This window comes from Monodon monoceros, unplaced genomic scaffold (genome assembly GCF_005190385.1).
Source record: "Monodon monoceros isolate NGI ecotype Baffin Bay Population unplaced genomic scaffold, NGI_Narwhal_1 Super_Scaffold_2, whole genome shotgun sequence".
Lineage (NCBI taxonomy): Eukaryota > Metazoa > Chordata > Mammalia > Artiodactyla > Monodontidae > Monodon > Monodon monoceros.
Window position 1 is genome coordinate 59,823,065 of NW_021703776.1, and position 12,721 is coordinate 59,835,785.

The window sequence follows — 12,721 nt, forward strand, 5'->3', positions numbered from 1 at the left end:
AAGCCCCATTAACTTCATGGTAAGTCAGACACTGTTCAGGTTGTTATTATTTTTCTGGCTAAGTAAAAACATTAAAACAATTTTGTAAAATTTAAATATAGATGTAATCTTGAAAGAAAAGTCCAACCTTTGAAATAAATAAATTAAGCCTCATGGAAGATTCACAGTATTGTATGGTCCCCATTTGGCCATGGATCTGTGTGCCACGGACTGGTTTGTGTTGGACGATTTTCGATTTTCTGAGCCTCAGTGTCTTCAGTTTTGAAAATAAGTCTAAATAGTCCCTTTGCTACCCCACACACAGGCTTTTTGTGAGGAATTAAAAACTGTGCTTTCAAAGCGCTTGGTAAAGTAGAAATAAACACCCAGATAAACAATTCCTATTGTAAGGACAAAACTTAGAACCCTTAGAATGTCACAGAGAAGACAGTGGAAGCCCAGGGAAGGTGAAGATTCATCCATGTCTGCTTGGGGAAAGACAGGAGCTCCAGAAAAAAAGTTAAGTGTACGCCCCCGCACCCTTTCTAAAAGTAAACGAACCCCAGTTGCTTTGTCTTCAAATTGGTATGAAGTTAACCTCGGACCCAGGCAGTATTGTTTCAGACTTGCTGCTTATGGCTCTTTTATAAATGCTTATGCAGGGGAACGTTTTGTGAGTTTAAAATGAAAATATTTCTTCCCAGAAGTTGTTTTACGCCACCCTTTGTCATATTTTCCCAAACAGAACCTGAGTGGGTTTAATGTTTAATGGGACTTGGCAAAAGTCGGCATCTCTTGTTGGGACAGCTCCTTCCCTGGATGCGTTGCGCTTTACTAAGACAGTAAAGAGCAGTCGTGGTGCCAAAAAGCAGTTTCTCCTAGCGGCTAAGTAAACATCTTCGCACAGCTTTCCAATCCACGATGGAAACCAGCGGCAACTCTTATGGAATGTCTTTCAGGCGCACGTTAGAACCTTCCCTTTTATAACTCCAAGTGTGACTTTAGACTTCCTGGGACCGGGCCGAGGTTGTAGAGGCGATCCTTTCCATCCTGCACTGTCACGTGAGCCTCAGGGAGGGCGAGGCCAGGGGGAATCTTTGTCTCCGAGGGAGCCATCCTGTTAGGCCCTCGCTCCCCTGCCGGGAGCCCTAATCAGAGGCAGCCTTAGTGATCCCACCTGCTGGGTGTGCAGTCTGGGGCTCACACCAGGAGGGGGCGGGGCTCACGGCGTGGGCCCGTTACCACATCATGTCTCTCTCTCCATCCCTGGTCACTGGGCTCATCCTGCATCTCACAATGGCTGGGCTTGGCTGAGCTACGCAGCCAAGTGCTGGTGGGCAGAGCAGAGGAGGCAAGACCAAGAGGAAGGAAGGTCGTGGGCTAGCAGCATTGTGCTTGGTGAACTGCACAGTTCGGGTGAATGAGTGGTTACTCAGTGGATCTGTCCGTGTCCCAGAGGTGTACTCCACAGAGACCACTTGTCCTTCAAGAGGGTATTTTTCTTTTCCTGGAGCCACCTTTTCACCCCCTGTTGAGCAGTGCCTGCCTCTCAGCACCAGTTGCCATGTGGAGCTGAGCTCAGCCACACCCGGGAAACTGCAGGCTGAGAGAAGGGCAGAGCGATAGGAGCTGGAGGAGCCTCCAGTCCTGCCAGTGTGCATCCCTTACGGGAGGAGCGACCAGCCAGTCCCAGTGCATTCTGGGTCTTAAGGAAACACAGTCAGTGGCTCCAACGTCCAGCATGGGATAGATGAAAATGAGCTAAGGTGAGAGTCTGGAGCCTGACATTCTATTTCTGCTTTGCCCACGACCCAGGGGTTCTTGGTAGAAGCTCTGCCTTCCATTCCCACCCCTGACAGACTAGACAGTGTGGGTTAGCCCTTCCATCCCTTCCAGAGGGATGAGCCTTATCTAGGTGAACCCTGAGTACTCCTCAGCTTCCAGAGGGGCATCCATTAAACACCAGATGTATGCCAAGGCCTCGTGCCAAACTTCAATAACATGAAGGAAGGGCACAGCTGGTACAGTTTTGTTTTGCCACTTGTGTGCCCATGCAGGAACCCTCCCAGTCTGATAACTTGGTGACCGGGGTAAATTTCTTCTCTGTTCCTGAAATGTGCCAGAATCCAGCCCAACTCAGGGAAGGAGAAATGTTGGACTTGGTTTTGGATCTTGCTCTGGCTGTGCACACTTCTGGCCAAGGATGTTTTCCAAAGCCTGTGGGGAGGGGTGCATACGGAAAGAGAGTTAAGCCGATAAATCATCACCCTCAAAGAACAATTGGTTCAGGAGGCGAGAGTACAACGTGTGTTCTCTCCAGCTCGACAGGCTGAGCCGATTGCTTTTCCAGGAGGATGCAGGGCCATCAGGGACCCCTCCCCTCACAGTCCGTTCTCACCGGATGATCCCTATCTTCGTCCAACCTTTGTCCACCCCGGATGAGAGAGTCTTGGCTATGCAGCCCAATCCCCAATTAAAGTTTTTCACTAGTTTCAGGAAGATAATTTATTTGGGCTGCATTGCTCAGGCAGATTGCTTTCACAGTATTCCAAGCAGAGCACTTTCTCACAGGAAGTCTCAGACTAGGCGGTTCCAGTCAGGTTTTCCACATCCTTAAGAGAAAGGAGAGAGGAAAACAAAAAGATTCCTTTTATATGTTGACGGTCAACAGCTGGAGAACTGGCAAGTGCCGGGTATAAAACTGAGATCTGTGCACATGATGACTTCTTGATAACCCAGCCCTTAATGAGACCTCATGTTCTTTGACGGCTTAATTTTAAAAATGCCTGTGGATGTGACAGCCCAGGGAGGTGGAGCGCTTCCTGCGGCTGGGACTCGGATCGCCTCGGGCTGAGCACTGGGCGGTGGAGACACTGAAGGAGCCCCCTTCCTCCCTCCAGAGCGCAGTTTCCTCATCTGTAAAACCAAAGGTTATGGCAGGTGATTCCTGAGCGCCTTCCAGGTCTAACTCACCATGATTCTGTACCTCATCTTCATCTGGGGGAGCTTGGCTGAGCCTCTGCAGGAAGCCAAAGGGCAGGAAAGTTGAAATCTTTTCTTCTCTGGAGAATTTTTTTAAAAGTTCTTTCTACATTAGTTTGCCGTCAGGGATCCACCTCACTAAGGCTTACCCGTCCCGAAGTTCAGTCTTTGATAAGAGCCTTTAATCACAAGGGTTGTGCAGAGTCACTGTTGGGAAGGCAGGGAAGGAACACGACACAGCACAGCCGTTCCTCCTAGGGCGCCTCGTCGGTGCCTGCCAAGCGCACAGATGGCCAAACAGCGCCTGCGGGTAGGCATGCGGTGGGCCCGAAGAGCTGAAACCCAAAATCACTGGAGGTGATGGCCGTTGCAGCTTCACAAAGATGATCCTGGTCAAAGGGAAGTTGAGACGTGAGGCAATCAGTCTATTGCCAGATGACGCCAGTCTTCTCTGGCATGAGCTGGACCTGCGGCTCCTCTGTCCAGTTTCGGTATGTCCATTGACAACTGCACAGCCCTCTGCTTCATTACCATCGAACCTTCTTGTTTATTCCAAAAGGATGTTCTTTTTGAAGCAGGGTAGTAGAAAGAGTGGGGAACCTGGGTCAGGAAACCTGGACACTGGCCCTGGGGTTGTCAGTTTCACTTGTCTCATTATACTGCCTCTAGCATATCTCTGGTACAGTTCTGAATCTCGTGGGATAATGGACATCCTCATCAGGCTGCTGCCTCCAGTGGGGAAGCTTCCAAAGCTTCAGTTTTAGGATGCTCTGTAGGCTTCAGATATGTACATACCAAGTAAAGCAAAACCCTTCCCTTCCCTTGAGCTTGCTAAGTTTTTATTTTTTTAAATTTATATGAGTATTTATTTTTATCAAATACTTTTTCTTCATCTATTGAGATTGTTTTACATATCTTCCCTCTTTTGGAGAACTTCTAGGTTTTCTAGGGAATTATTAGATTTTCTAATGTCAGAATATTCTTACATACCTACTTGGTCAACATTGTTTTAAACTCATGGCTGATGAAGTGGTCTTTTATTTATTTATTATTTATTTATTTTTTGTGGCCTTTTATTTTAGTTCATAGTTTTGCACTTACGTTTACAAGTGTTAGGTTTTCGGAATCAAGGTTATACTTGCGTCATTAGGCATCATCATCTCAGCTAACACATAGTAATTACTCTGTCGGATACTATTCTCAGCATTTGATATATTAACTTGTTGAATTCTCACCACAAATGTTTGAGGTAGGACTATTATTAACCATTTTACAGAGGTTCATGATGGCTAAATTTTCATGTTGAATCGCTCCTTTTGTTATTCTGCAACAAGTAGGTTTATCACTAATAATGCTTTTCATCGGAGAGTTAGCTACATTTGCATTTAAATGGTTGGCATACAAGTGATATATTTTTCCCCCGTGCTTTATTGTTTTCCTTTGTGTCATGTATCATGTGAAACAGCATATTGCTAATTTAAAAAATCAATCTGAGTGTGTCTGTCTTTTAACTGGCAAGTTTAATTTATTCACCTTTATTATAGTTACTGATATACTTGAATTCATTTGTCCTGTTATATTTTACACGTTGATCTTGCCATACTTTTCCTTTCTTTTTTTTTTTTTAAAGATTTTTTTTGATGTGGACCATTTTTAAAGTCTTTATTGAATTTGTTACAGTATTGCTTCTGTTTTATGTCTTTTGGTTTTTTGGCTGTGAGCCATGTGGGATCTTGGCTCCCCGACCAGGAATCGAGCTTGTACCCCCTGCATTGGAAGGCGAAGTTTTAACCACTGGACCGCCAGGGAAGTCCCTTCCTTTCTTTTTCAACTTAACCATTTTAAAGTGAACAATCCAGTGGCATTTAGTGCATTCACAAATTTGTGTAACCACCACCTCTACCTAGTTCTAAGACATTTTCTTCTCTTCAAAGTAAAATCTCTTCCTATTAAGCAGTCTCTCCCCATTCCTCCCACTCCCAACCCCTGGAAACCACCAGTCCACAATATTTCACATAAATGGAATCATATGTGACCTTTTGTCTCTGGCTTCTTTCACTTAACATAATGTGTTTTTTGGTTTTGTTTTTTATAAATTTATTTATTTCATTTTATTTTTGGCTGCATTGGATCTTCGTTGCTGCACGTGGGCTTTTCTCTAGTTGCGGTGAGCAGGGGCTACTCTTCGTTGTGGTGCGCGGGCTTCTCATTGCAGTGGCTTCTATTGTTGCAGAGCACGGGCTGTAGGCACACAGGCTTCAGTAGTTGTGGCACGTGGGCTCAGTAGTTGTGGTGCATGGGCTTAGTTGCTCTGCGGCATGTGGGATCTTCCCGGACCAGGGCTCGAACCCGTGTCCCCTGCATTGGCAGGCAGATTCTTAACCAGTGTGCCACCAGGGAAGCCCTAACATAATGTTTTTGAGATTTATCCACGTTGTAGCATGTATCAGTACTTCAGTCTTTTTTATGGTGGATTGGTATTTCAATGTGTGATGTATAACATTTTGTTTATCCACTCATCCATTGGTGGACATTTGTGTTGTTTCCACCTTTTGGCTATTGAGAATAGTGCTGTTATGAAGGTGTGTCCCTTCATGTTTTCAGTTCTTTTGGCTATATACCTAGGAGTGGAATTGCAGGGTCATATGTTAATTCTATGTTTAACTTTTTGAGGAACCGCCAAACTGTTTTTCACAGTGGCACTTTCTTGTGAATTAACTGATACGTGTTCTTTTTTCTTCTGCTTTCTGATTTGGAAGTTATATACTATCTTTTTACTCTTTTAATGGTTACTCTTAAATTTTGATCATAATTGACTTAAAGTTTTAAGTCTAATCACTATCTCTACCCCCTCAAAAAATGCAAAGATTTTAGAAAGCTTTAATTCTGATCATTTCCCCTTCCCAGGTTCCCTGTTTATTGTTGTCTAGTATTATCCCTTTGTTTTTAACTTCCCCCCAGATTAGTTGCTATTGTTATTATTTTGATTGTCAGCTCTTCTTTAGGTTTATCTAAATGTTCACAGATTTCTTTTCTGCCATTGCTTGCTGCATCCTGCTCTTTCTTTCTGGGTTCAGTTTTCTTCTCCTGAAGTAAGTCCCTTAGTCGTGCATTCAGTGAAGGTCTGTGATGGTAAACTTTTTTAGTCTTTGTCTGAAAATGTTTTCATTTTATCCTTACCTTTAATATTTTGAATACTAAAGATGTCTTTTGTTAAAGTAATTGTTGTTTGTGGATAATCTATCTACCTTTTCTCTAAGATTTTTCTCATTGTCTTTGGTATTCTGGTAGTTTTAAGATGACGTATCTAGGTGTGCATTTACTTTCATGTGTATCATTTGAGACTTATTATGTTTCTCTGAGGATTCATGTCTGGTGGGTTCTTAGCAATTATCTTTTCAATAATCTCCTTTCTCACATTCTCTTTATTCTTTCCTTCTGGAACTCCTTTTAGATGTATATTGGACTTAAAATTTTTCCCCTCCATGTCTCTTATTTGTTCTTTCATGTATTTCGTCCCTCTTCTGATGGAGTTGCATTCTTCACTGTATCTAATCTCCTTTTTTAAGTTTACCAGAAGTTTCCCCCAACTTTAAAAAAGTTCTAACCCATAGAAAAGTTGAAAGCATCGTACGTGAAACCTACCTTCTGCAATTCTAAGATTTTTTTTGCACTTGTTTTCTCTCTCTTTCTTTCTCTCTCCTCTTTTTCCCTCCCCCACATTTTTGATGACTGATTGAAAGTAAAATTCAGATATCATGGCATTTCACCCCTAAATATTTCCGCTTGCATCTCCTAAGGACAAGAACATAACCACAGCACCATTATCACATCCAAGAAATTTCACATTGACTCAATGACATCCGCTAACATAAAGCCCATAATCAAATCTCTCCCAAATGGCTCCAAAGCGCTCTTTGAGACTTTAGTTTTCCAACCCAGGATCCATTTAAGGTTCACTCATATTTGGTTGCAATGTCTCTCTAGTCTCTTTCACTCTCAAACAATTTCCCTCCTTTTTCAGTTTTTCATGATGGATGTAGGCTTGGTGTCTCATAGAATGACCACATTCTAGATATATCTGTTTCATTATTGGATTTATGTCAGACAGTTTTTGGCAAGGACAATACATATGCGATGTGATGTACTTCCCAGTACATCACATCAGGGGCACGGTAACGTCAGTTTGTTTTATTTTTGGTGATGCTAAGTTGGGTCAGTCCGTTAGGGTTTTGCCAGTCTCTCCGTTATTGGAATTAATAAGGAACCTGTAACTCTCAGACCATATGAATATCCTGTGAAACCTTTTAGCCCATGGTTTGAACATCCATTGGCGATCTTTTCCCGTATTAGGAATTTATAAAATCGCGATTTTCTAACTTTTGTCGTTTTATCATTCCTTTTCCATTTATTAGTTGACAGTGTTTTACAGAGAAGAGCTTTCTGTTATCTATCCCTGCCCTCCTTCCTCCTCTAGTAGCAGACTCGTGGATTTAAAAATTACGTATTTGATATGCTATTTTCCGTCACCATCATTATATGCCCCAGAGTTTTCTTATTTCCGTGACTGTATTTGCTTTTCAGAGTTGCCCATTCTTTTCTCAGAGTGTCTGTTTCTTTTCGCATGATTTCCATTCCTTTCTTAAAAAGCTCCCCTACTCTCTCTAATTACAGCCTCTTTTAGATTGCTGTTCTATTATCTCAAGTTCTTAGGAATCCTACTTACTGTGTCAGTTGGCTTTCACTTACGGTGGATCGTTTTCTCACATACTTAACAGTTTTTTGTTTTGAGCATATTTTCAGTGGGACTTAAAAAAAAAAAACAACTCTCCCTCCCCCGGGGAATCTTGTGTGACCTGCTCTGTAGAAGTGCCCCTCCAGATGATTTTACATGGCTTGAGTTAAGGTGTGCTGGCATATCACTGGCTCGGGAAAATTTTATGTAAATTTCTTATGTTCTGGTTTCTTATGCTGTATGCGTGGGGTCAAGTCACACTGGCTTCAGTGTTTCCATCAAATAGAATATATAGTAAGTGATCAGTATCTTCCTTCTCATGGAATATCTTTCTTTTGTAATCATAACTAATTTAGCCAAGTATCCAGTACCAAAGACAGAGGAAGGAGCATCTCCTTGTCTGATTTTAATGCTGAGAGCTGGTGAACTATTCTGAGTGTTGGGTGTGTAAGCAGTTGAGCATCTTCAAGAATAACGGGACCCAGGCACGTCAGTCCTCTCAGAGCCCCCGCACCTGGTCATGTTCCACAGCGAGTGGTCTTGCTCAGGCTTTCCCCAAGGTACACATGAGGCACCTGATACCCACAGAGGTAGGTGACTTGCCCAAGGTCACTCAGAGTCGGGGGGATCAGAGGCAAGAACTCTGGTCTCTGAGTGGCTCTTTCTACCCACCCGAAACCCAGTTATCCAGGGATTGAGTCCTGGCCCTACGTAGCCCCCAACACCTGCGATGCCCTGGCCCTTGCCCCTCCCTTGGGGGCACGAAGAGGAGCTTGGCTGGGAGGTGGAGACCTCAGACCCAGCAGGCAAGCGCGTGTTTACAGCCTGGCTCCCGAGGATTTATTAGATGCGTACTTTGACACATGCCTCCAGGTTATATGCACAATCGCATTTTTAAAAAGTGTTTTGAATCCTTGATTTATCTTTTTGTCATTGTTTTTCATAATAGTTTTCACTCAAAGGCAAGAACATGCTTTTAAACTGACCTTTTAAACTTTGTAATGCTTATGCCACAAAGGGACACATAAAAGGAACAATAGGGCATTCCCTAAGTGTGAGCATTACTGAAGTCTCCTCTGGTGAAGAGATCTATGGGAAACGGCACAAAGCATCTGAGCTGGGCTCTCGCAGCTGATGGATGGCCTCAGGGTGGACGTCTCATGACCGGGAAGAGGCCCAGCTGTACCCTACACAGCAGGAACATCATCCCCGCCCTCTCCTCCGCCCTCTCCTCACTGCTCGTGGCCATCCGCGTGCCCCTGCGGCTTTGCCCTTGGGAGCCAAGGGGACAACTTGGGAGGTTTGGACTTTGTCTCCTGGTCCACAGGAAGCCATGGAGGGTTCTGGGTAGGGAAAGGAAGCATAAAGCAGAAAAAAGAGCAACACAGAGCATTTGGAGCCAGGGGCCTGGGTTTGAGCCCTGGCTCCGGCACTTCTAAGCTGTGTGACCCGTGTGAGTCACCTAGCTTGTGTGAGGGTCACTCTGGTATTGGCACCCATGTATGGAGCAGTGGCTAGGTGCTGGGCACGCAGGGTACAGAGGCAGTCAAGGGAACCTCACAGTCCTTTGTTCCTCCGTGATTGTTTCTCTTACTGTGTGTATGTTTCCCATGGCTGCTACAACAAATTACCACAGTTTAGTGACTTAAAACAACATGAATGTATTATCTCACTGTTCTGGAAGACTGAAGTCTGAAATCAGTTCCACTGGGCTGCAGTCAAGGTGTTGGCAGGGCCCGTCCTTTAACAACTGGAATCTGTTTCCTTGCCTTTTTCAGCTTCTAGTGACCACCCGCATTTCTTGGCTTGAGGCCCCTTCTTCTGTCCTCAAAGTGCATCACTTCAACCTCCGTTTCCATCGTCATCCTACCTCTCTTCTTCTGTGTCAGCTCTCCTTCTGCCTCCCTCCTATAGGGACACTTGTGATTAGGTCGCCCCCACCCGGATAATCCAGGCTACTTTCTTCCACTTCAAGATCTTTAACTTAATCTCATTTGCAAAGTTCTTTTCGCCATATAAGGTACCATTTTCCATTTCCAGGGATTAAGATGCAGGTATCTTTGGGGACCATTATCCAGCCTACCACAGCATGTCATAGTGCAATTTATGTCTGTTTATTGTACGCAACTGGGTCTCCCTGGGGCAGGGAGACAGCCCTGCTGGACAGCTGCCCCATGTTTGCTAAGTGAGTGAAGAAATGAATGAATGCATGCTTTGCATTTGAGAGGAAGGTAACATTCCAACGGGGCTGGAGAGGATGAGTGTGAGCTTGCCAAGCGATATTCTAGGTGGAGTGAACAGCTTATGAAACGGTGTGGAGGCGTGGGCTGAGAAGTTAGCGTGGAGGACGTGCAGGTGGAGTGGGAGAGTGCAGAGGGAGGTGATGCTGGGCTGGTAGGTAGCTAGGCCACAGGCAGCACGGAGGACACACTAATGGGCTTGGGTTTTGTCTTATGAGGAAGCAGTGTATGTCATGGTTGCTGCCATTATCTTCGGAGTCATTGCTTAGGTTCCGATCCCTGTGTTGCCACTTATATGCTGTGTAACTCTGGGGAAATTACTGGACCTCTCTGAGACTCAGTGCCCTGACTACTTCCTAAGGCTCTTTTGAGGAGCAGAGGACTTTTGATGCTTGCAAAGCACTTAACACAGTGCCTGCAACAGTCAGGGGAATCAGAAAGTATTTGCCGCTATAACTGCCATCATTTTTTATAAATAGGATGTCTCTTGTTGATGACGATGTTGGGGAACCTTTGAAGAATTTCAGCCAGGCCGTGGCATGGTCAGATTTGCTTTCTAGAAAGATGCCTTTGACACTCGTGTGAAGATGTGGGGACCAGCACGGGGTGGGGCATCACACGGGGGGTCAGGAAACCAGTTAGGGGGCTGTGAGAATGATCTGGGTGAGAGACGAAGAGGCAGAGAGCAGAGATGGGTCCAAGAGAGATGTTGTTGCCATCAGGGTGTTCCAGAGATGTCTTTTCTGCTGATGTTCCCAGCTCAGAATGGTGCAGAGTGGCTTTTAGAGACCATCTAGCACCTGCGCCTCAGTCCTTGCTTTTCAGACACCTTGCCTTAGTCTCTGGGTGAAATAGTGACACAGGGGGATAGAAGGCAGGGGACTCAGGTCCTCGGCTTCAGTGGCAGTGAGGACGGGGGTGGGGCGAGGTGTGGCTGGCTGGTGGAGCCTTCTGATGAAAGCACACTCCTTATTGCTGGGCCCTGGGGAGGGGGGCACAGTGTCTGTGTGCCCCCCCACACACATCCTCCTGCTGCCCCTCCGTGCCTTAGCTCCCCTTTCCAGCTTGTTCTCTCACCATTCCCCACAAGAACACTTGCAGCATCCTGGTAGCCTAGGGGCGTAGGAATTTTGTGGCTCTGAGTTGAGGAAAATGGGCTCAGCTGTGTGGGGGAGGATGAGGGGCTGCCTGGGAGGCGGGTGGAGGAGCTCTGTGTTCCAGCGCCGGAGTCTAGAGCAGGACGTGCTCAGGGATTCGGTACTGCGCGTCCTCCGTGGTCTTCCACTCACGCCCCTTCATACATCTTCAGGAGGAAGCCAATTCAATAGAACCTACCGTGGCAAGATTATGATTGTTACTTCAATCATATCTTAGCCTGCAAGGATGTTGGAGGAAAATATATTTCAATGCCACGTTCAAAAGAGCTGTCATTTTTAACATTGTAAATGGATTTTTCAAGGCGGTGATGTAATGTTGTTATTTTTAATACATTCTTTTTAAAAAATGATTTTACTTCAGTTCAGATCGATGCATGCTGGAGCGAAAAAAGATCCAAAGAGAGCTGAAATACAGGTGGGCCATTTAGAGAAAGCTCTGTGTGCACGTCTCTGAATTTACAAGTCAGGATCACAGTATGTATTCTTCGGTGCATTCTTGAGGTTTCTGATAAATGGCTGCTGATAGCTTTACAAGAAAGCTGGGAGAAAGGAGACAGACAAAAAAATGAGATAAGAAAATCTGTGCAGTGATTGCAGGAACGTGATGTGCCTGTGTGTGCGCGCACGTGCACGTGTGAATGTGTTTCCCAGCAGTATTACAGCGGCATCAGCAAATTAGCTTGCATTCGGTTCTTGGCAAGTGTCAAACTACAGGGTCCATCGACCTATATTGGTTGGTGTGTGTGTGTGTGTGTGTGTGTGTGTGTGTGTGTGTGTGTGTGTGTGTGTGTGTGTGTGTGTGTGTGTGTGTGTGTGTGTGTGTGCAGAATTGAAAAGCGCCCCAGAGGTGATTTGGTCCCATCTGATACGGAACCTGTGGCTCGGTGAGGGAGAGTGCTGGTGCAAGGCATACGCAGAACCGGGCCAGAGCTGGAGAGAACCCGCCTCCTGAAGCCCCGTCCAGTACTGCTCCCACTCTTCTCCGCTGTTTGCATCTCTCTGTCATTCTCCTATGGTGCACTGACATTTCCTTTCTTTATTTCCAGGAGTCATCAGTTACCAGCGTCCAATAAGGTCGACGGTGAGCTCGCTGTGCTGCAGCTTGGTGGGTACCACTGGGGCCTCTGTGCTGTGCCCATCAGGGCCCAGGGGGTCTTCATTTGGTCTGCCTGGGAGGTAATGGGTGGTAGCGCTCTCTGCTGGCCTGGGGGTGGGTCTCCTTTCTTCCCACCTGACCTCAGGAAGGAGGGGCTGGCCCGATGAGTAGAGCAGGCTTCTCTCTTTTTTGGTTGATGTCCAAATCCGTCTTCCACTGCCTGTCTCTCCCGAAGAAGTCCTTATAAGAAGTCTGGACATTTCTACATCCACACTGGGAGAGAGGGGGCAGAAAAGCCTTTTCTGCATTTGCAGGTTCTTTTAGGGTTACTCAGAACCTATAGAAGTCTCGAGAAGACAGTGCTCAGTCAAAATATTAGTATATCTCTGCCTGGAGAAGCCTATCCTTTAAACATCTTCCCCCACATATCACTGAGGTGTAAAATACAAATCGTGAGGCGCATCAGTGCACAAACCTTTAGTGTTCAGCTCAGTGCCCTTTCACATGTGTATACATCTGTGTACCTCCTCTG

The 12,721-nt window shown here is 45.5% G+C and overlaps 1 protein-coding gene across 3 annotated transcripts in view; it reads left to right on the plus strand.

Moving 5' to 3' along the window:
- The window catches only part of MINDY4 (MINDY lysine 48 deubiquitinase 4), a 113,784-nt gene that overhangs the window by 42,327 nt on the left and 58,736 nt on the right, over positions 1 to 12,721 (plus strand). For all 3 annotated transcript variants that reach the window (XM_029233194.1, XM_029233195.1, XM_029233196.1), the window contains exon 6: positions 12,140 to 12,198. In XM_029233194.1, the coding sequence (XP_029089027.1) occupies positions 12,140 to 12,198 (59 nt within the window). The remainder of the gene's footprint in view (positions 1 to 12,139; positions 12,199 to 12,721) is intronic.